The sequence below is a fragment of the Marmota flaviventris genome, chromosome 1 (assembly GCF_047511675.1).
Source record: "Marmota flaviventris isolate mMarFla1 chromosome 1, mMarFla1.hap1, whole genome shotgun sequence".
NCBI lineage: Eukaryota > Metazoa > Chordata > Mammalia > Rodentia > Sciuridae > Marmota > Marmota flaviventris.
Window position 1 is genome coordinate 141,745,998 of NC_092498.1, and position 22,620 is coordinate 141,768,617.

The following is a 22,620-nucleotide window of genomic DNA, read 5'->3' on the forward strand; positions in this document are numbered from 1 at the left end:
TGAATGCCAGTCCAGAGGAAGGGGAGGAAGAAGTTAAAAAGAACCAAGACCCATTTTATATTCAATATTTACAGCAGTGTCCTTATGAAGGCATCCTGGGGAGTAGAGTGAGAGCCTTTGAAAGCAAGGCCCGTGGCCCTCTTTGATTATGGGAGCATTTGATTTTCCTGGGGTATTTGCAGACGCCTCAGATAAAAGCTTCGTGTGGCCAGTTGGTTCATTGCAGAAATCATCGAAGTAGCTGACCCTTTGAAGCTGTGTGTCTGAGGGCAAGTGGCTTCCCCTTTCTGGGCCTGCGTGCAAGATGAGGATCTCGGAGGCACCCACTGTACGGGGCCCTGTCCCAGAGTTCACGCCGGTACATGTGGCTTAAACACTATGCTAGTTATTATTGAATGAAAACTGCTGTCGGGTGCTCTCAAGGAGATGCCCTCGGTGCTAACGGATGTCAGATTGGAGCGGCATGCGGGGAGGGTGATCGGAGAGTGAGCCCCAAAGGGAGTGGGCTGGGCGCAGGTGAGGGGCTGTCCTTAGGTACTCCCCTTGGGCAGGAAGCCTGCCCTCTCTGGGGAGTGACCAAAAATCTGTGACTCTTGGAGAAAGTGGTAGGAAATGTCAAAGAGGAAGGGCAGGGACCGGCTCTGTGCCAGTGTCACCGGTCATTTGAATCAGGGGCTTCAGCTGCTCCCCTTGCCCGTGGGTGAGTAAGTGGCCCTCGAGAGCCGTGACTAGGGTTTTCTTTGCATTCGGAAGCAGTCACTTTTCATTGACAAGAATTGATACCAGGGACCTGCGGCGGGCTCAGAGGCGTGAGATGGTGGCCCAGAGCAGGGTGTGGGAGAAGCTGGAGGTGTGGGTGGGATCAGGCCTCGGTGACTGGCTGCAGATAACGCGGTGAAGGATTGTCCCCTTTGCCCCGATTTGGAGATTTGGAATCTGGAGCTCAGAGAACTTGCCCCAGTCACCCAGCTAGTGAGGAGCCCAGCCTGTGATGCCCACCTAGGCCTGTGGACTTGGAATGTGCCCGGTGTGCACCTTGGAGGGGACCGTCACCTTTCTAGGAACCTCTGCCCTCTCACCTACCGCTCCCCCGAAGAGGGAGCTCCCGGTGACAGGGAACATTCCAGATGAACTCTGTCTGTCCTGCCTGGGAGACAACAAATAGCAATTCATCATCGGCTTCCACATGGGCCCGTGATAAGGAATCAGCCGAGGTTTCCTTCCAGTTTGGGATTCCCGTTAAGTGATAGCTCCATGGGTGGCTCCTCGCCCCCGCTGGCCGCTATCTGACTTCCCCCCATTGTCTGTCTCCTCTCCAACCAGCCCAGGAGCCGGGCCCAGGGAGATGTCAAAGGGCCTGCCAGGCCAGAGGCCATCCTCGTGTGTGGACCCTGCTGTCTCCAAACTATCTCTCCTTGTGGGTTGAGTCAAAAAAAAAAAAGAAAAGAAAAGCCAGGAAGGTCCTTTATCAATGCCACTCAGACAAATCCAGGACCCGGGCCTGGGAGAGCCCTCGTCCTTCCCCCCCCTCCCACCCTGATCCTCGGCCCCCTCCCATTAGCAACCCAACATGACCCTAATGAAGATCTTGGCACAGCTAATGACAGAAGAGGGTATTCAAAGGGTAGCCAGGGATTGAGAGATGGAGGGGAGCCGGATATTGGAGAGGGTTTTGCAGAGTCCCTTTTCCCAGTGGTGTGTGTTTTAAAAAGCATTTCCACACCCATTCCTTCACGGGACCCTCGGAGCCAGAGGGGCCAAACAGAGGATGAGAGCCAGGGTTAGATTCTAGGGTCATGTGGTTGATGAGTGGTAGATCTGGGGCAGAAATTCATCAGACAAATATTTATTGAGCACTTGCTATGGACTGGGCACGGCGCTGGGTACTTGCGATAAGCCAAGGGCCAGGAGAAAGGGCCCCTGCTCTCAGGAAACTTGTATTCTCACTGGGGGAGAGAGTTACTAAGCCAGCAGATGAATTGAATGATTTCAGATGGTGACCAGGTGACAGTTGAACTTGAGTCTTTGGATCATTAGTTGAGGATTTTCCTGTAGTACCATTCTAGTCCTTTTCATTTTAACCCAAATGCTAAGAGCATGGGAAAACACACACACACACACACACACAAAAAAAAAATTCCTTCTTCCATCCATCCATCCACCTGTCCATCCATCCACCCATCCACCCATCCATCTACCTGTCCATCTATCTACCTGTCCATCCATCCATCCATCCATCCCTGTCCACCCATCCATCTACCTGTCCATCCATCCACCTGTCCATCTATCCATCCACCTATCTACCCATCCATTCACCTGTCCATCCGTCCATCCATTCATCCATCCATCCATCCTCTGCCCACCCATCCATCTACCTGTCCATCCATTCATTACTCTGTCCACTCATCCATCCACCTGTCCATCCATCCATCCATCCATCCATCCATCCATCCATCCATTCATTCCTCTGTCCACTCATCCATCCACCTGCCCATCCATCCACTTGTCCATCCATCCATCCGTTCACCCACCGCCTGCCCATCAGTCAGGGTTCAAGGTTGCTGCTGCTCATGGTTGGCAGAGCATGAAGACAGAAAGCCCCCACGTGTCAGGAAGAGCACTGTTCTGTGAGCCAGAAGTCTTGACTCATAGATGCCCTGAGGACCAGACAAAGGTCTTTCAAGTGAATGAGCCCCATCAGGAAGGGGAATGCCCCAGTTGGACACTGCGACCAGATTTGCTCGTCGTCGGGATTAGTGATTTGAAAAGCAGCTTTGTGAGTCTTCAGCTCTGGAACCTGCCCAGATACCTCCAGGTAGTGGCTGACCTTCAGAGAACCATCTGTCCAGCCTTCTGAGAGGGAAAAGAGGAAAAAGGCTCAAAAGTGGTTATTTGAACACACAAGAGATTTCAAAGCTCTCTGCTGACTTCTTGTGCAAGGAAGACAGAAACTACATTAGCCCAAGTATTTTTTTTTATATTTTTCTTAATTGTAGATGGATACGCAATATCTTTATTTTGTTTATTAATTTTTATGTGGTGCTGGGGATGGAACCCAGTGCCTCACACATGCTAGGCATGTGCTCTACCACTGAGCCACAGCATAGCCCAAGTATTATCTCAATTAAACCTCACAAGAGCAGGTATTATCCCATTTACAGTCAAGAACTGAAATTGGAATGGTCCAGTGGTTCAAGCATGACCACATAGCCATGGTTCTGTGCCTTAAAATCTGTGTTCTGGATTCATCACTAAAGCCACTCTACCAAAACCATCTAGAAAATTCCAAAGAACTGGGTTTTTCACCATGCAATGCTGTACTGGATGGTCAGAACCAGAGAGAACTTCCCTGTTATCCAAGAGAGTCAGTTGGGGCCAGGGAGAGTTGCGATATAACTGACCACACAATATATATATTTTCTGGAGCTGAGCGGTAGCTTCACTTTTTCGGTGCTTGGTGACATCCCAGTCCCCAACCCTGGAAGCCCAACAGGACTTGGCCAATAAGAAGAGAGGCACTAAACCATAACCCAAATAAACACAAGAGACTCTACCCATTTATCATCACTGACCTGAAATTTGGACCCTGGCTTTGGAATTTCTGTAAATTCTGATGAGGATGGAGAGGAATGGGGGGCGTGCCCGGGACCTCCTTTCATCAAGAAGCCAACCCAGTGTTCCTTAGGGCCCTGCATGGGATCACGGGGATATTAAAGACTGGAATGTATAATTTTACGATTTTCCAAAATGTGTTCCGGCCTTTTGCTTATGATCCCCATCCCCCCCCGCCCCCGTTTTTTCTTTTGACTTGTTATAAATCTGGAAAAGGATCAGAAACTCAAGATGGTTAGTTAGGCTTGTTTTTTTTTTTTTTTTTCTCTTGCCAAGGGTACCCTGCAGCTGCACTTTCTATTATTGAAAAGGGGAACGCCCCGGCTTAGTGAGAAAAACCAAAGGTTATGGGCCCAGCAGCGATGGAAAAACATGCAGAATTTATGGATCTGGTGGGTGGAAGGAGGAAGGAGAGCAAGGGGGGGAGAGAAGGCAGGCGGGAGCAAGGACCCCAACAAGCTGGGTGCCTCAGTGGCTTCGAGACTCCAAAAGAACTCCAGGTTGAAAGGCGATGGATGTCATCTGGATGTCTTCAGACATCTGGGTGGTTGGCACCATACTGTCAGAGCACCTGGAAGAGTGACCGCATTTTTCTTTTTCTTTTTTTTTTTTTTCATTTTGTGCAATTTGTTGGGCACCCTATGGGTCCCAGATGTGTTCCAGAAAAACGTTAGCTGAAAAAATAAACCTGCTTGTCATTCAGCGGGTACAGAGGACCCTATCTGTGGGTCTCACGTGGGGGGTCGTTGCAAATGGAGGCATTCGGTGGAACCCAGGCCCGAGCTTCTCAACCCGGGGTTGGGGGCTGTTTTATGTACCTGTTCAAAGCCCAGGGAGTTTCTGTCCAGTGAGTGACATTTGGAGTCCCAGAGGGCCAGGCCTCCCCACTCAACTCCTCCAGGAGGATGAGTGAGGCCAGGCGGGCATGTGCCCCCCGACCAGGATGGCATCTCCCCTCTCCAGAACCTGGCAGCCGACCTGGCACTTGGTAGGAGCTCAGTAAACATCTGTTGCCTGCCTGGGTGACCTGGAGGCAAGGTGTGTAGGCAGAGGAAGTCGGACCTGGCCTCTGCTCCTTCCCAGCTGGCTGACCTTGGACAGGTCCCTTCTCTGAGCGTCAGTGTCTGCCTCTGAGGAACAGGAATGACGCTGATGTGTTGAGGGGGGACTATGAGATGAGAATAGCTCTACCGTGGGGTTGACGGGCACATCACCCAGTGACCAGAGCTGCCCTTGATGATGCCCACCAGGGAAACCCATGCTCCCTCTTATTCATTCCTGATCACCCAGTGAGGTGAGGGTCACTGGTGCTCCCTCAGAAATGACAAGGGTCTGGGAGGTGGCCACCCTGCTAGGGTCACACAGGGACCAAGTACAAGAGTCAGAGGCAAGTCTGAGGCTCCTTCTCCTGGAGGCTGGTTGTAGGGGTCCTTGAACCTCCTGAGGTCATGTGCAGAACTCTGTGTCCCTTTCACTGTGTCATATTTCAGTGTATTTTTCTTGGAGACAGCCCGGCCTCGCATATTTTAAAATCGGTGCACTATAATGACACACGACCATGGGACAGTTGTGAATTTGTTGTGTACGCACACTATATAATAATACTGTTTGGTCTGTTTCATTCACCAGCGACCCTCCCCACCTTCTTCCTCTGTCCTGTGATCTCTATTTGCAGGAGACCCCCCCAAATACACACACAATTTCTTCCCTCTCACTTCCACACATGAGAGAAAACACATGGTCCTTAACTTTCCGGGTCTGCTTGTTTGTCTGACATAATGCTCCCAAGTGCCGTTCTAATCAAACTCCGTCGTGTGTGGAGAGCACATTTTCTCATCCAGTCATCTGTGGGCGGACACCCAGGCTGGTTCTGCAACTTTGCCATTGTGAACGGGGCTGCTTGGTGGTTGGCAGGCCTGCGTGGTGACAGTAGGCTGGCTTCTGTTCTTTAGGATGACACCCAGGAACGGCACAGCTAGCCCAGTGCTTTTGTTAGTTCCCAAAGGGGCCAATGGCCTGGAGTGGTTGGGGGAGACCCTCTTTCAGAGACAGAACTATCTCTGCCATCTAACACCAGGGACGGACTGGTGCATAGAGGAGGGAAGTGAGCTGTTTTGTAAAGACACAGCAGCACTTTAACTTGTACCAACTCAACAAATACTAACTGGGGACCTCCTTACATAGGGTGTCTGCAAAGGGAATTCATCAGGTACCCATCCTTTTATCCATTAGTCCATCCATCCCCTCATCCAACCATCTATCGGGCCATCTGCCCTTCCATCCATCCATCCATCTGTCCATCCATACATCTGTCCATTCATCCATCCACCCACCTACCCATCTATCCATCTACCCATCATCTGTCCAGTGACCCCTCAGTCTGTCCGTCCGTCCATCCATCCATCCATCCATCCACCCACCCATCCACCCACCCACCTATCCATCCATCCATTCCTCTTCCATCCATCCATCTGTCCATCCATATGTCCAACCGTCCATCCATTCATCTACCCATCCATCTGTCCATTGATTCCTCAGTCTGCCCATCCATCCATCCATTCCTCTTCCATCCATCCATCTGTCCATCCATACGGCCATACGTCCATCCATTCATCTACCCATCCATCTGTCCATTGATTCCTCAGTCTGCCCATCCATCCATCCATCCATCCATCCATCCATCCATCCATCCATCCATCTGTCCATCCATATATCCATCTATTCATCTTCTCATCCATCTGTCCACTGACCCCTCAGTCTGTCCATCCATCCATCCATCCATCCATCCATCCATCCATCCATCCATCCATCCATCCTTCTGTCTATCCATATGTACCTACATCCTTTTATCCATGATCTATACCCATTCATCCATCCATCTACCCATCCATCTGTCCATTGACCCATCCATCCATCCATCCATCCATCCATCCATCCATCCATCCACTGCACAAATATTGACTGCATGTCTTCTTCATGGAGCAGGGACCAGGGACTTGGTAGTCAGATTACTTTGGGTCTGGCACCATTTATCAGCCATATGAGATCCTGAGAAATTTTTTAATCTCCATTTCTTTTCCATCATCTAAAGAGTAAGATTAATAGCGCAAGCACCTCACGGGTTGTTGGGAGGATTAAATGGGTCACCTCCTGGAAGATGCTTAGGCAGAACGGGCACTGTATGTGTTCTTGTTATTACTGTTGATACTGTCGATGGCATTATTCCTGAGCGGGTATCCGTCTGGGCGCATGGTAATGGAGAGGTCAGACAATGTCCCATCTTTGTGGAGTTGACAGGCTGGGGAGGAGGGAAGAGGATAGTGACACTGTACTGAACATCTCCTCATGCCAATGCCTAACCCACATTTTCCCAAGGGTCCCCTCCGCCCCCTGCGTAGGAAGAGCTGCTTGTACCTTTCCATCTTCCAGATGCAGACACGGAGCTGAGAAGGGCCAGGCTGCTCACTTAGAGCGTCACAGCCGAGCGCTGGGCCAGCCAGCTCCCTCTTCTCATCAGAACGGAGGTTGGGGCTGACCTTCTCCAGTCCTGTGGCCAAGTGGCCGTCTCTGCTCCTGGCTGTCGGGCCGCTGGCCCCTGTCCCACAGGTCCCTGTCCCCCTCTCTCCGCAGATGAGGAATGCTCCACCGCAGACCACCCCTACAAGAAGCCCTACATGGAGACACCCCCCAGTGAAGAGGACCCCTTCTACCGCCCCAGCTACCCGCAGCAGCAGGGCCTGAGCGCCTCCTACAGGACAGAGTCGGCCCAGCGACAGGCCTGCATGTACGCCAGCTCCGCGCCGCCCAGCGAGCCCGTGCCCAGCCTGGAGGACATCAGCTGCAACACGTGGCCCAGCATGCCCTCCTACAGCAGCTGCACGGTCACCACGGTGCAGCCCATGGACAGAATCCCCTACCAGCATTTCTCGGCTCACTTCACCTCGGGGCCCCTTGTCCCCAGGCTAGCCGGCATGGCCAACCACGGCTCCCCGCAGCTCGGAGAGGGGATGTTTCAGCACCAGACCTCCGTGGCCCACCAGCCTGTGGTCAGGCAGTGTGGGCCTCAGACTGGCCTCCAGTCCCCCGGTAGCCTGCAGCCCCCTGAGTTCCTGTACTCTCACGGGGTGCCCAGGACCCTGTCCCCCCAGCACTACCACTCCGTGCACGGGGTCGGCATGGTGCCAGAGTGGAGCGAGAACAGCTGAAGCCGGGTGGCCCTGCCGCAGGCATTTGCTGAGAGAGAGGAGAGGGGCGAGGGAGAGAGATGGGCGCAAGGAGGACCCCCCCACACACGAGTTTTCCACTCTGCATCCGCGCACTCGAGGCCCCCCGGGCGATGATCCAATCAATAGCTTGTAAACCAACCACCATCCAAAAAAAAATCTGACTCTGTCATTTTGATTCCAAACTTCAAAAACCAAGAGAAGAGGCGTCGCATGCACGCAGGACTCCTGCTCCTCACCAGCCGCCTGGGCCCCCTCATGTCTCCCGATGCCTTCTTTTGGGTTCCAGAACATCCTGCTCAGTGAGTGTCTCATCCTGGTGGATCTTGGGAACCTCGCGCTGTCTCGGTGTTAATGTCGACTTTGTTATATAATAAATAATAATATATTTTTTTTCTTCTGATTTTCTTAACGGGACCCAGTCCCTTATTGGAGGGAGATTCCAAATAGACACTTGCGGGATTCCCTGGGCAAAAACCAGCCCTAAAACTTAACATTGGCCTTCCTCTTCTGTCTGAGAGAAGCACCTACCTCTGCCGCGTGATGTCTCCCAGAAGGTCCCCATGTCCCCGGCTGGTTTCCCATTGGTCTCTGCCTCTGCCAGTTCGCTGGTGCCCAATTTTGCCTTTGACTTGCACAGATGGACTTGGGATCAGGCCGATCTCCGCCCCACCGACCCCCAGCTCCGGGTCTCTCCCGCCATCTGTCGCTAAAAAAGTGGCCTATAGTTTCCCCGTCCGGAAATCTTGCTTTGAAAAAACAAAAACTTAAAAAAGCCCTGGTTGACCTGCGGGCAGGACTCTGATAAGCAGAGAGCAAGCTCTGTGCCGACAAGAAAAAAAAAAAAACCCAAAACATAAATATTCTTTGCGATTAAAACAAACAAAGCCAGTCCCAGGCGTCCTGCCCACCCACGGGATGCAAAGCAGAATCTTCAGGTCCTCAAGAGGCGACATCTGCTCACCGTTGAGCTCCAAAGAATCCGCACCAGCACCAAAGGCCGACACTCAATTGTGTGTATCGACAGCAGAAAACAGTATTAAAAAAAAAATGTGTGTGTAAGTAAGACGTTATTGTAGGGGTCCCCAGATGTAATATTTTACTGGTACTATTTATTTATAAATAGGAATTCTAATTAAGTAATAACAGGAAATCCAGCATGGGAGCTGACCAAGAGCTTTTAATTTTATTGATACTCAAAAACCAAGTTTGTGTTTTTTTATTTTTCCCCCCTTTTTTTCTTCTGAATGATCTTTGCTTTCTCGATTTTGAAAAAAAAGAAGAAAAAAAAAACTTTTTTTTTTTTTTTAACTGACCCTAATAAAGAGAACAGGGTAATATGTGAGACTGAGTATGTCCCAGGTCATGAGAGCTTGGGTGTGTTTGTACGTGAGTGTCTCTGCGATTTCATCTTTCTATGTGGCTGAGGGAGGGAGGGGAGAATAAGTACTTGTTCCTTATATTTGTGTGCCAATTAAGCCTAATAAATGCTATGTGCTTAAGGAAGTACAAGGGACTTGGAGCACCCTCTTCTTTCTGCTACTGGGTAGAGGGGACAATAAGTATGTCACTTCCCCCCCTGGAAACAAGAACAATTGGCTTGCTGGTTACAAAGTATCTATTTAATGCTTCCCCACCTCCTCAGAAAAACAAACCTGGGACCTTTCCTAGGCCAGGAGCTACTGAGAAATGTGAATTAATTATAAGGAAATGACAATCAAGCTTCTCTCACATGCAATGGAGAAACTAGGTCAATGGCTTTTCTGTCCCCAAGGGACAGAATGAGTACAGTTGTACTGGGTAGGTTCTGACCTGACTCTAAATAGATATTTAATTCTGATGGGTTTAATTTTTTTTTAAAAAAAGTTTGCCTTGGAAGAAATGGCCTTCCAAACTAATTTTACCAACTCTACAGTCAGTCAGTCTTATTTTATTTCTGAAGAAAACCATCTGAAGACAAGATGGATTATTTCTTATTTCAGAGTGCTTGGGACCAGATTTGGGAATTTTTATTTTTAGTTTTCAATTTTGAAGTATCTGCCCACATACAATGAGGTGGGAAGCAAGTCCAGCCTAAGCATGACATTCATTTATGTTTTATTTATGCCTTATCCGCAGCTAATTGTACACAGTAGTTGTAGGGCACTTGCACGCCGTCGGTGGGGTTAGTGTAGAATTTTCCATTTGTGGTAGTAAGTCCGTATTCAGAAAGTTTCCGATTCGGGAGCTTTTGGATTTCAGACTTTTGGATGAAGGATGCTCCGTCTGCGCAGAAGAGAACCACCCACCATACTCCTCAGAGTCTTGCCACCGTTAAAAAAAATCATTAAGAACACGTCCACAGCAGGTTTCATAAATCACACAAGGAACACCGTATCCAAGACCTTTGCAGGTTGACCTCTCTGGGTTCCACACCATAGTTCTAGTGGATCTTCTCACTGCGTGGGTAGGATTGAGGGTGGAGTACCCCTATATCCGTGAAGTTTCATCCTTGTGTTGATGGCAAGAGGCGCACAGATATCATTATGTTCCTTTAATGTATTTAGGGGGTGCTCGCTCTGGCCTGGGCACATGGTGGGTACTGGGAACATAAAGATGAACAGGGTGATAGGGGCCCTGTCCTCTGGGGCTTGTGGTTTAGTGAGAGAAACTGCCCTTGAGCAATGGTCTCTACTATCCATGAATTGTAGTGTCTGAAAGAACTGCTGGGTGCTGTATCCCCAGGGCCATCAAAGGGAAGACAGGGCCCTAACACAGTCTGGGTGAGGTGACTTTTGTGCTGAGCCCTAGTGAGGAGTAGCAATGATCCAGGTAAGAATTTGGGAGGAGAAGCATTTCAGGCAGAGGAAATCATTTATGCAAAGGCCCTGAGGCAGAAATTGTGGTGGAAAATGGAGATGTAGGTTAATATGTGGGTAGAAATCACCGAGTCCACATTGGCTCATTTGTTCAACAAACATATATTAAGGTCCTGTCATATATGGTAGAGACCCTGTCTTTTCGAGGATCTGATAATTGTGTTAGGTTCTTTTCTAGTTAGTCCCCAGAGCTGCCAAGAACAGGTTCTGGTTATGAAATGTTAGGCTTCTTTGAAGCTAGAAATATTATAGCATCTGTTCTAGCTTCTTGGTCCACTTGAGTGTGGGACTTAAAATTATGAAACAGAGAGGAACTTTCTAAGTCAGATTGTTGATATTCTTGAATTCAGAGAGGGTAGGAGTCTTCTGCAGAGCACACAGCAGAGCTCAGCTTGGAACCTAAATTTATGCAAGACTTGACTTCCTCCTTTATTAAGAGGAGGTATTCTACCTGACTCAAAGGGCTATTGTGAATTAAAGTGAAATAACGTCTGTGAAAATGCCCAGGAAGGTATTTAACACAGTAAATACTCAATAAGTGTTTGAAAAGAAAGACAAAAAGCATTTTTTATCCATGGACTTCATAAATATATATTTTTATAAACAGTGATGCCTATTGCTAATGAGAAAACAGGAAATCTCAGAAACTGCTGGTTGGAATGAAAGTAAGATAAACATGCTGGGTGCCATGGTGGATGCCTGTAATCCCTGCGGCTCAGGAGGCTGGGGCAGGAGGATCACGAGTTCAAAGTCAGCTTCAGCAACTTAGTGAGGCCCTAAGCAACTCAGTGAGACCCTGTCTCCAAACAAAGGATAAAAGGGGCTGGGGTGTGGCTCAGTAGTTAAAGTGTCCCTGGGTTCAATCCCCAGTACAAAAAAAAAAAAGAGATAAACATTTTGAGAGGAGGCTTGGGAAAATATGCCAAAAGTTTCAACAAGTTTGCTAATGATTGAATCTGATAAGTCTGCTTTGAGGAATGGATCCTAGGGATATACTCAGAGATGTGTACAAATACTTTCTGGAAATATCAACATAAATTTTTTTAATCTGTGCAAAATTGGAGGGAGCCCTAATCTCCACTAATAGGAGGCCAGTAGGTTAGTACGTGACCATCTAATGGAATGTTGCATAGCAGTAAAAACATACTTGCAAAGAATATTTAAAGAAGGCATCTAGTCGGGTGGTGAGGGGAAGCAGCAGCTCTGCGCCATCACTGACTCCTGCCCAGGAGAGAGACCCCAGCAGCAGCAGGAGGTGGGGGTTGCGGGTGGCTTAAGTTCTCTTTCTGCTTTGGGTGGTTTCCCCTTCCTTCCTTCCTTCCTTCCTTCCTTCCTTCCTTCCCTCCCTCCCTCCTTCCTTCCTTCCTTCCTTCCTTCCCTTTCTTTTTCATGAAGATGAATCATCTTTGTTCTAAGGAATAGATTTAGTAAAATACCATCTAGCTTGTGTTTTGGTCATTGACCCCGTGACTAGGTAGAGAAGGTGGGACACTTCTGTCTACATGGAACGTGAAGGGACGGAGGTCCATCATGGGTGGGCGTGTCCTGGACAGGCACAGAGCTGGCCCCAGTGCCAGTTGGCCGGCTGCTAGTCACAGAATGTCCTGCCTCAGTAACAAGGGGACGCCTGGGTATCTTGGTCCCTGCTTCCTGGGCTGCTGCTTGCTGCTCTGGCAGGTGACACTGCTGCTCCCGTGCACCGTGGATTCCTTGTTAGTAAATGCAACACACACTCACAAGCACACTCACACACTCACACACACTCTCACACACACTCACATGCACACTCACACACACACTCTTACACTCACATACACACACATACACACTCACAAACACTCTCACACTTACACTTACACGCACACTCGCATACACTCTCATACACTCTCACACTCACATACACACTCACAAACACACACACTCATACACTCACATACACACTCACACACATACACACTCACAAACACACACTCACACACTCATACACTCATATACACACTCACACACTCACGTACACACTCACACTCACACTCAGACACTCATATACACACTCACAAACACACACACTCACACTCACAGACACTCATATACACTCACAAACACTCACAAACACACACTCACACTCACATACACTCTCACACTCACAGACACTCATATACATACAAACACACACTCACACACACTCACACTCTCACACTCACTTACACATACGCACACACATACACTCACACACACTCACACTCACATACAGCCTGACCTCAGCCACAGCCCAGCACACACATACTCACACTTACACACACTCACACTCACACACACACGAGCGAATGCACATGCAGTCAGGCACTCATCGATCTCTCCTTTATCCTCTGCTCTGGGTTATTGAATTCACGTGGCCACTTTTTCCCTGTGACCTTGGGAAAGTTACCCAACCTCTTGGACCTTCCCTTTAATCACGTGTGGAAGGCGATCCTTGAGTCCTCATCCCAGAGGGCTCTGGGTATGGTGAGGTCCCGTGAGAACATGAGCACAGAGTGCTTCACACGGAGGCTGGGCTTGGAGAAAGTGCTCATGCTTGTTGGCCAATAAAAAGATGAGCTAGCACTCCTTCTTCTGGTCCATCCCTCTTCCTCCTTCTCTTTCTGGGAAACTTGACCCTATGATCTTGTTTACATTTTATAGTCTTAGCTCAGTGGGAGTCAGGAAAACATCACCTCCTCCACCATCACACCATCATAACCATCACCACCACCATCACCACACAACCACCACCACCATCATAACCATCATCATAACCATCACCACTGTCACCACCATCATAACCATCATCATAACCATCACCACTGTCACCACCATCATAACCTGTTGAGAGCCACAGCCGAGTTGGGATGACGCATGGCATTTTTGCCAGAAGTAGTGGTTGAGAGGTGACGCCAGCAAGCCATTAAGATGATGACTTTTGAGTTCTCGCGGAGTTCCCGTTGAGTTCCGGTTGAGCTCTCACAGGGATTCCTGAAGAGTTCGCGTTGGTTGGTGAAGTTCCGGTGGTGGGAGTTCCGGTTGGTGTGGTGTGTTCCTGGAGGAGCGGCGTAGGCGGCGTTTGGGAGAGTTCCCGGGGAGTGTGCTGGTGGAGTTTGGAAATAAAGTTTGTTCCTGCTTGAGTGGCTCGTGATTTGTGCCCAGCCAGACTGCGGCAATAACCATCCCCACTACCATCGCCATCACCACCACCATCATCACCATCACTATCACCCCTATCATAACCATCACTTCCATTATCACCACACCACCATCACCATCATCACCACCATCATCATAACCACTATCATAACCACCACCATCACCATCATCATCACCATCACTATCACCATCATCACCATCACCATCACCACCATCATCGTCACCGCCACCATCACCATCACCACCACCACCACCATCATCACCACCATCACCATCACCATCATCACCACCACCATCACCATCATCACTACCATCACCATCACCACCACCACCACCACCACCATCATCACCATCACTATCATCCCTATCATAACCATCACTTCCATTATCACCACCACCATCACCATCATCACCACCATCACCATAACCACTATCATAACTACCACCATCATCATCACCATCACTATCACTTACCATCATCACCATCACCATCACCACCATCACCATCACCACCACCATCACCATCATCACCACCATCACCATCACCACCACCATCACCATCATCACCACCATCACCATCATCACCACCACCACCATCACCATCACCACCATCACCACCACCATCACCATCATCACCACCACCGTCGTCACCATCACCACCACTATCACCTTCAACAATAATTAAAGCAGCTTCTCCACACAAGTATCTCCTTAAATATGATTTAAATAGTGACTTTGTGAGTAACTAACGACCCTTCTTGGCAATGAGGAGGGGACAATAATCTACGCTCCCAGCAGCTGACCATCCAGCTCCCTTGCTGTTCTGACCTCAGGATGCATTTTCATTGCCCTTAACAAAGGCTTCCCGTGTGCCACCTCACGGTGGGGGTGATTTCAGCATCCTTGGTCCCTGTAACTAGAACTGTGGGGGTGGGGCTGGGGGAGGCAGCCAGGTGTCAAGCTGACCATTATTCCTGGCGTTTGATGTTTGACTGACACCCCCTGTTATCCACGTGAGCCCTGGAGTGGTGATGGTAGCCTTCACTCACTGGCTTTGTGCGCTGTCCCTACAGTGGGTTGCTGCCTGCACTGCCCCATCCCGGGAAGGAGGGATCACCCTGTTGTGCACAGTGTAGACAAGGAAGTGCCTAAGCGGAGATCCCAGCAGACGACTCAGCCTGAGAGTGGCTCGTCTGCCATTGGACACTGCCCAGGCTCCCTTAGGTGGGGGCCAGTTTATCCCTGTCTCTCCCACCGGCCCAGCAGCAGGCAGGGCAGAGTGGGGATCCCAGGTCTGGAGGGCGCCACGCAGCATTCTGAGCCTTCGGTGGCCTGTCCTCAGAGCCTTCAGCCTCAGGAAAACCGAAGGAGGCTCCCTGACCGGAGGCTGAAGACCAGCGGCCTCCAAGGGGAAGGCCCTGGGCCTCCTGGTCTCGGGAGGCCCGCTTGCTCTCTGGCATGTGAGAAATTCATCCACCTCCAGAAGCCCCCATGTCCAGCTCTGTGAAATGGGGGTGCTGAGATCTGCCTTGTGGGCCTGAGGGGGAACAAAGGAGAGAGACGCTGGGCCCTCTGTGCAGCCAATAAACAGGGCTCAAAAGCCCACTTCTGCTCCGGTGTGACCCCTTCTGGAGGGCAGCGAGGTCCCCCGGGCAGTCAGGACAATTGTCTTCCCCCCTTACACTCCAGTTGATCCTTCTCCCTCTCTCTCCTGAGTCAGCGGGGCTTCAGGGGGCAGGTGCTCCGGACTCCCAGGTTCCTGCTCCCGAAAGGGGTCCAGCAACGGTCACCTGTGCAAAGGGCTTGGTCAGTGACACTGTGACGTGCTGCTTGCTGGGAGGCAGGGCGCTGGTGTGGAGTCCTTGGGCCGCCTCTGGCCTCCCCTTGGCCGGCCTCTAACTGCAGCCATAGTAGAGTGGACACCCCACCTCCAGCATCCGGGTTCCGTAGCAGTGTTTCCTCGGCAGCTGGGAGGCTCCCTCAGCCTGACCTCAGCCACAGCCCAGAAACAGCGGCCCGGGCCCACCTCCCAATGGGCATGGGAGTTGGTGGACGGAGCCCGTCCTCCTGTCTTCTAGAGGCCCAGGAGGGAGGCTCGTTCTGCACCTCACCAGCCGGTCCTCAGTCGCCCCGGGGGCACTGGGCTCGGGAACTGAATCCTTGATTTTTCCTCTTTCCATCCACCCCCCTCCCCCCATCACCTTCTGCATCCTCCCAGTTCTGAGCCCAAACTGAATCGGGGTCTTTCCTTCTCCAAACAGACCTGCCCTCCCCAGCCTCCCCCACCCCCAGCCTCTGTTCTGCTTTCGAGATAAGTGGAGACGCACTGGCACAACATAGAGCCATCCCGGAAACCCTCCGCCCCTAGACACCAGCCACAGACAGGGTCACAGCCAGGGACAGCCAAGCCATCCACCACTGCTGTGCAGATGGCTCAGTTCACCCTGCTGGGCTGTCTGTGTACGTGGTCCCAGGCAATTTTATCACCTGGGTAGGTCTGTGTGGCTCCCACCACACCCACACGGGGGAGGAGGGGGACACAGGACCATTTCCAGAACCATCAGCACCCCATGTTGCTCTTTTATAATGACCTGCACCCTAGCCTCAGCCCCAGCCACCCATGGCTCTGATCTTTCCTCCATATCTCTGATGTTACCATCTCCAGAATGTCGTATAAAAGGAAGCCCACAGTGGGTCATCTCTTGGGCACTGGCTTTTTTCCTTTTGGTGTAATTCCCTTGAGATTCTGCCCAGTTGTTGAGTACCTCAGCAACATCTTTTTAATCACAGAGTGGTGTCCCCTTGTGTCTATGGGCCACCGTTTTGACAGGTCTTTCTCTTACTAGAGGACATCCAGACGTTGGTGTACAGGTGTCTGTGCAAGCGTGAGTTCTGTTTCTCTGGGACAAATGCCCTGCGCGGCAATGGCTGGGCCGTATGGGGATGGCACGTTTGGTTTTTGTTGAGCGATTGCCAGCCTCTTCCAGAGCCGCTGTAGCATTTGACGCTTTTCAACAGCGGCCTAGGAGAGGTCCAGTGTCCCCCCATCATCACCAACATCTTTGTCAAAACTAATTTTTTTGTTATTTTAAGCTTTCAGCCATGGTGACACATGAGTATGGACGGTGTTCTCTTTTGCAAGGGGACGCTTCTCAGAAGGGGGCCCTGTTAATAGGCTCATGACCCAGAGCCACCATGAGGCTGCGCATAACCATGGTGTCCCAGCTCGGGGGCATGTGTCAATAATCATGAGCCTGCGAGTCAACCTCGTGGTCCTGTTGATCTGAGTCGAGCACAGCTGGTCTCAGCTGTGGTCAGCTGGGGACTGGCTGTGGAGGATGCCCTGGAGTGGGCGGCTTGGCTCTCCTCCGTACAACCTCTCATTACCCACCCGGGCATTCAAGGCCGAGATGTGTGTGGCTGTAGATAGAGTCAGGGCCACTGTGTTTATAGGAGGGTGTCAGCCAGGTGCCCCAGAGAAGCAGGAGCAGCCAGAGATGACAGATAGATGGATGAATGGATAGATAGATAGATGATAGATAGATGGATGGATAGATAGATGATAGATGGATGGATGGATGGATGGATAGATAGATGGATGGATGGATAGATAGATGATAGATGGATGGATGGATGGATAGATAGATGGTAGATGGATGGATAGATAGATAGATGAATGATAGATAGATAATAGATGTTAGATGCTAGATAGATGGTAGACGGTAGATGATAGATAATAGATAATAGATAAATGATAGATGCTGGATAGTGATAGATAGACGATACATGTTAGATATTAGATGGATGATCGATGATAAATAGATCATAGAAGATAGATGATAGGTAATAGATGATAGTCAGATGATATATACCTACATACTAAGATACTTATTTCAAGGACTGACTTCTGCAATAGTGGGGGCTGTTTTGGTGAAGTCCACAGGGTGGGGCATCAGAAAGGGCAGTGGCAGCTCAGGCTACTGTAACAACACACCACAGGCTGGGTGGCTTAAACAACTGAATTTTTAAAAATTTTTGGTACTGGGGATGGAACCCAGGGGCACTTAACCACTCACTGGGCCATCTCCCCAGCCACCACCACCCCCCGTTTTTTTTTTTTTTTTGGTATTTTATTTAGAGACAGGGTCTCACTGAATTGCTTAGGGCCTCACTAAGTTGCTGAGGCTGGTCTTGAACTCGTAATCTTCCTGCCTCAGCCTCTGAAACGCTGAGATTACAGGTGTGCACTACCGCACCTGGCAATTCATGGATTTTTATTGGTGCATTATATTTACACTTAATAGTGGGATTCATAGGGCTGGGGATATGGCTCAGTTGGTAAAGTACTTGCCTCACATGCACAAGATCCTGGGTTCAATCCCCAGCGCCACAAAAATATATCTCGTGGGTTCATTAGGCTACATAAGCACATAACAGAGGACCAGCCTCCTTCCCCAGCCCCTCCCCCTCCCTCCCCCAATCTGCTTGCTCTTCTGCACTCACCTCTCTTTTCCATGATTATTATGATCATTTTAATTAGTGCATCATGATCACATATGTGCACACACAGGATCCACTGTGCTACAGTGTAAGGGGCGTAGCATAATCAATCGATTCGATTTCACTCCTGGGCACTCCCCCACATCCACCTGCCTCCTTCCTCTTCAACCCTCCCTCAGCTCCTTGGTCTTCCTGGAAGTTTATTTCCTCCTGGGTTACAGAAGCTGCAGGGCCAAGATCAAGGAGCCACGGGGAGTTGGTTTCTGGCCAGGCCTGTCCTCCTGGCTATGGGTGGCCGCCTGCTCATGGTGTCCTGTGTGCTACTTCTCTGTGCGTGGGGAGAGAGAGAGAACTCGATCCCGTGTCTCTCCCTGTGATGAGGACACCAGCCACAGCAGTTCCATTGAGCGTCAGGTCTTCAATGTATGAGTTTTGCTGGGGGCAGTGGGGAGCCCGTTCCACCCCTCACTGGGTGATGCAGAGCGGGCAGGCCGAAGCTGCTGTCCACAGACAGAATCTCCTCCTTTTTGGGGAAGCCTCTTCTGTGTTCCTACCCACCAGCTCCCCTGGGATATCCTCTTACAATGACATAAAGTCGACTGATTATGGACCTTAATCACATCTGCAAAATGCCTTCACCCAGGCACCTAGATTGGTGTTGGATTGGACATCAACACCCAGTAGCCCCGCCAAGTGGGCACCCCAAGAAGGTGATCACACGGGTCCCTGCTTTCTTGAGAAGCCAGCAGCCGAGGTGCCTGCTGTCACAGCTCATCAGAGACAAGTTGTGAGGTAAGCCAGGTAGGGGCCACCTGGCCAAGGTGGTCTGGATGAGCTTGATGGTCTTAGGCCAGCTAAGAGTCCCTGGCAGGGTCACAGGGGTGGGGACTCCCATCCCTAAGATGAAGGCCTGCGCCTGCACCCCAAGGTAGTACAACTGTGCTTGCAGAGGAGGGAAGGCCGTGCCTGCAGGGTGGACATGCCCGTGTCCCCTGACCCCACGTGTCCTCCTGCATCATGGCTCCTCCTTACACGTGACTTCTAAGCTCAGCTGTGGCCTGGAGGCTGGAGTCCTTTCTGACCAATCTGGCAGGTGCTCAGCGACACCAGGAGCAGTTCACCGAGCCTCTGTTTCTGTCACGGTCCTGAAACCAGATTCAACCCTGGGGCTGGAGGACCCTGGAGATGTGAGACTGTGGAGAAGGAGACACGGAGGCCCAGCGTCTCCAGGGTGGGTCAGCGGCTTGCCCGAGGCCAGAGGCCTCAAAGCACAGAGATGAGCCGGGGTGGCATTCTGGAGTCCTCGTGGTGGATGGCCTTGAGCATTTTGTGACCTCCCCGCCTCCATCCCTCCTCTTTTTGAAGATGGCATCCTAGATACTTTAAGGGATAGGAGGGAACTTATTCCTCCCTCATCACATCTGGTCTTGGTGGGGACGGCAGTGCTGGGAGCCATTAGCCAAGTAGGTATGACAATTTCCTTGCCAGCGTACCCCATGTTGCTTAGTGGAAGGACTCCTGGAAATAGGACATTTTGCAGTGACATTGCATCTAAGGTGACCTTGCTCAAGGACCAGGGATGATCCGGGTTTAGGGCGTTCCCGGTTTAGGACTATCCGGGTTTAGGGTGGTTCCAGGTTTAAGGTTATTCCTGCTGGGAATAGGGCATATCCAGCTGCCTGAGTTCCCCTTGAGTTCTCACGGGATTCAGACAGTATTTTTTGGGAGACAGAAGCCCAGTGGGGGTGGATTTGGGCAGAGAACGTGGATTTCCCCAGAACGTGATTGTAGACGGCTGGTGTGAGTTCAGGAATAAAGAGTTGCTGTTTGAATCTACAAGCTGTGTGGTGGCTCGTGATTTTGTGCCCAGCCAGACTGCGGCACGGCAGGACCAAGTCCTATGTCCTGTGCCCACCCATCAAGAAACTGCTCCCTCTGAATCCCTGTCTCAGAGTCTGCTGTGAGGAAGACCCCCAACTGGAGGGGACAGCTGTCAATCAAAAAGCTACCTTCCCTTAGACAAGGGGTAGGGGCCCTTGACCCACAAAGAGATTATCAACTTTCTCTCCCAGAAAGAGAATCTCCAGTGGAGAAATAAAGAGACCCAAACTGCTGGCTTCTCATTCCAATTCATTCTTTCTAGTTCGTAAAACAAACAAACAAAACACACCACTGTTTTTGTTCCTTCCACCTAAGTCCCCAAGATTGTCCCTTCACTGTAATTGTGGTTTTCCAAACTTCCCTTCCCCTCTGTGAGTTCCCTTTCAAACCTGCCAGCCACAGGGGTATAGATTGCACGGTCTCTCTGGCATCTCTTGGAGTTGTGCAGTGCACAGTCCGCCTGACCGTGGTTCACAGTGGTCCTGGGCCACTATACGTTCAAGACATTCTTTTCTTTCTGATTGAGATATGGAAATAACTTAGAGGTCTTCTGTCCAAGCCCTCTTTCTTTAGACAATTGAACATCAAGGCCATGAGTATGAGAGAGTTGCAATGAATTTAATCCTGCTGAAATACAGCTCAGATGTTCTTTTTTTTAAAAATTGTTTTATAGTTGTAGATGGACACAATACCTCAATTTAATTTATTAAATTTTATCTTTATGTGGTGTTGAGGATCCAACCCAGGACAAGTGAGGTACATCCCCAGCCCAGCACAAGTATTTTCTAGGTTTAAGTTTGCTGATAAAACAATTGTTCAATGGAGAAAAAAAAAAAAAAACAAAACAAAAAACAAACAATCTCCCCCAAAAAACAAATAAACAAACAAATAAAAAACTAAAAAAGCAAAATAAAAACAGCTATCTCCTTGAAAAAAAAAAAAAAAAACAGCTATCTCCAGGAAAAACAGAGGCAGAAGCTTTAACTTTGCTTTCTCAATACTGATGGAACACAGGGGTTGAGCCTTATCTTCCTGTTAATTTTATGCATTTGAAGTAACCAGGCAGAAGCTGTGTTTGTTACCTGCTGTGCAGTTGGAAGGGCGAGGAGAGAGAGAGAGAGAGAGAGAGGGAGAACCCAAGAAAAAAGCTTTTACATTGCTCTAATTTTTGAAACATAAAAGCTATTCTTTGAGAGTAAATCCATTTTTTCACCGTGGCATTAAGATAGAGAAATTCCTCGGAAAATAATTTGTCAAGTTTCAACTGATCAAAGATCCATATGAAAGGACCCCACTTTTTTTTTCTTCCCAGGGAAAAAAAAAGAGCCCCCATCTAAGCCCAGAATGAATTGGCAATTTATTTACTGACTGTCAGATAAAGTAGCACAATCCCTGCCACATCTTTAACTGGGACAGGTCCAGAAGGAAGCAATTCTGTACCCACCGAGTGTACAAGCTGTGGGTATGTTAGTGATTAGGGCTCCTGGCCTGGGGGAGGCAGAGAGATGTGACTCAGATTCGCAAATGCACCATAAATCTCCCTCTTTTATTCAAAATGTGTGTTTTATAGTCGTTTCCTGGCCAATTGCTGCCTTGGATAAATATATAACATATCTGGATTTAGCTTTTTAGGCCCAGAACTGAGGTTTTGACTGGAGGGCCAAGTATTCTGGATATTTCCAAGAGCTAGCAAAGACCCAATAATGAGCCTCTCTTTTCTTTCCTGACTCACCCACCACATCCTACATCAAAAATAGAACTAGACTGGGTGATAATTGGGCCAGGAGAGATAAAGCCACACCTGGCCGTGGGTGGGGGGCTGATTGCTCCTCCTCTGCAAATAGGCCTCTGCTCACGTCTGTCCCCTCAACACCCTGGGTACAGAAGTACAGAGGGGACGTCGCGCCCTTTGAGTGCCGTGGACTGTTTGGTTCAATCTGCTAACTCTGACATTTGGCCAGAAGACCTTGGCTTGGGGGATCAAAGTCTTACAAAAATAGTGTGCATGCGTGTGTGTGTGTGTGTGTGTGTGTGTGTTTTAAAGGGTTTTCCATTCGTTCCTGAACACCAAATCCCCAACTTCCAGTCACTTGCATGGAGATTGCTGTTTTCAGAGGCAGGGGACAGGGAACCAGGGACCCCAGGGGCTCTTGCCTCTCCCTTGCCATCAATTTCGTTTAGAGTTTGGGGCTCAAGACCCAGGACACGTCCAGAGTCTGGCTTTGGAAGGTGCCAAGCGTTTGATCTCCTTGTCACGCTTAAGCCCCAAACTTGCCTCTGAGCTCGGAGCTGAAGGGACAGCTGCTCAGATACGTGACGCCCAGCCCACCTGCGATGCCACAGGAAGCATCCTTGTCCCCGCCTCCGGG

At 49.9% G+C, this 22,620-nt stretch overlaps 1 protein-coding gene across 2 annotated transcripts in view; it reads left to right on the forward strand.

Annotated features, from left to right (window-relative positions):
* Window positions 1-9,253, forward strand: part of Tbx5 (T-box transcription factor 5) — a 46,219-nt gene extending 36,966 nt beyond the window's left edge. For both annotated transcript variants that reach the window (XM_027949193.2, XM_071616982.1), the window contains exon 9: window positions 7,243-9,253. In XM_027949193.2, coding sequence (XP_027804994.1) covers window positions 7,243-7,817 — 575 coding nt within the window. In that variant the 3' untranslated portion in view covers window positions 7,818-9,253. The remainder of the gene's footprint in view (window positions 1-7,242) is intronic.
* Window positions 9,254-22,620: the final 13,367 nt, after the last annotated feature.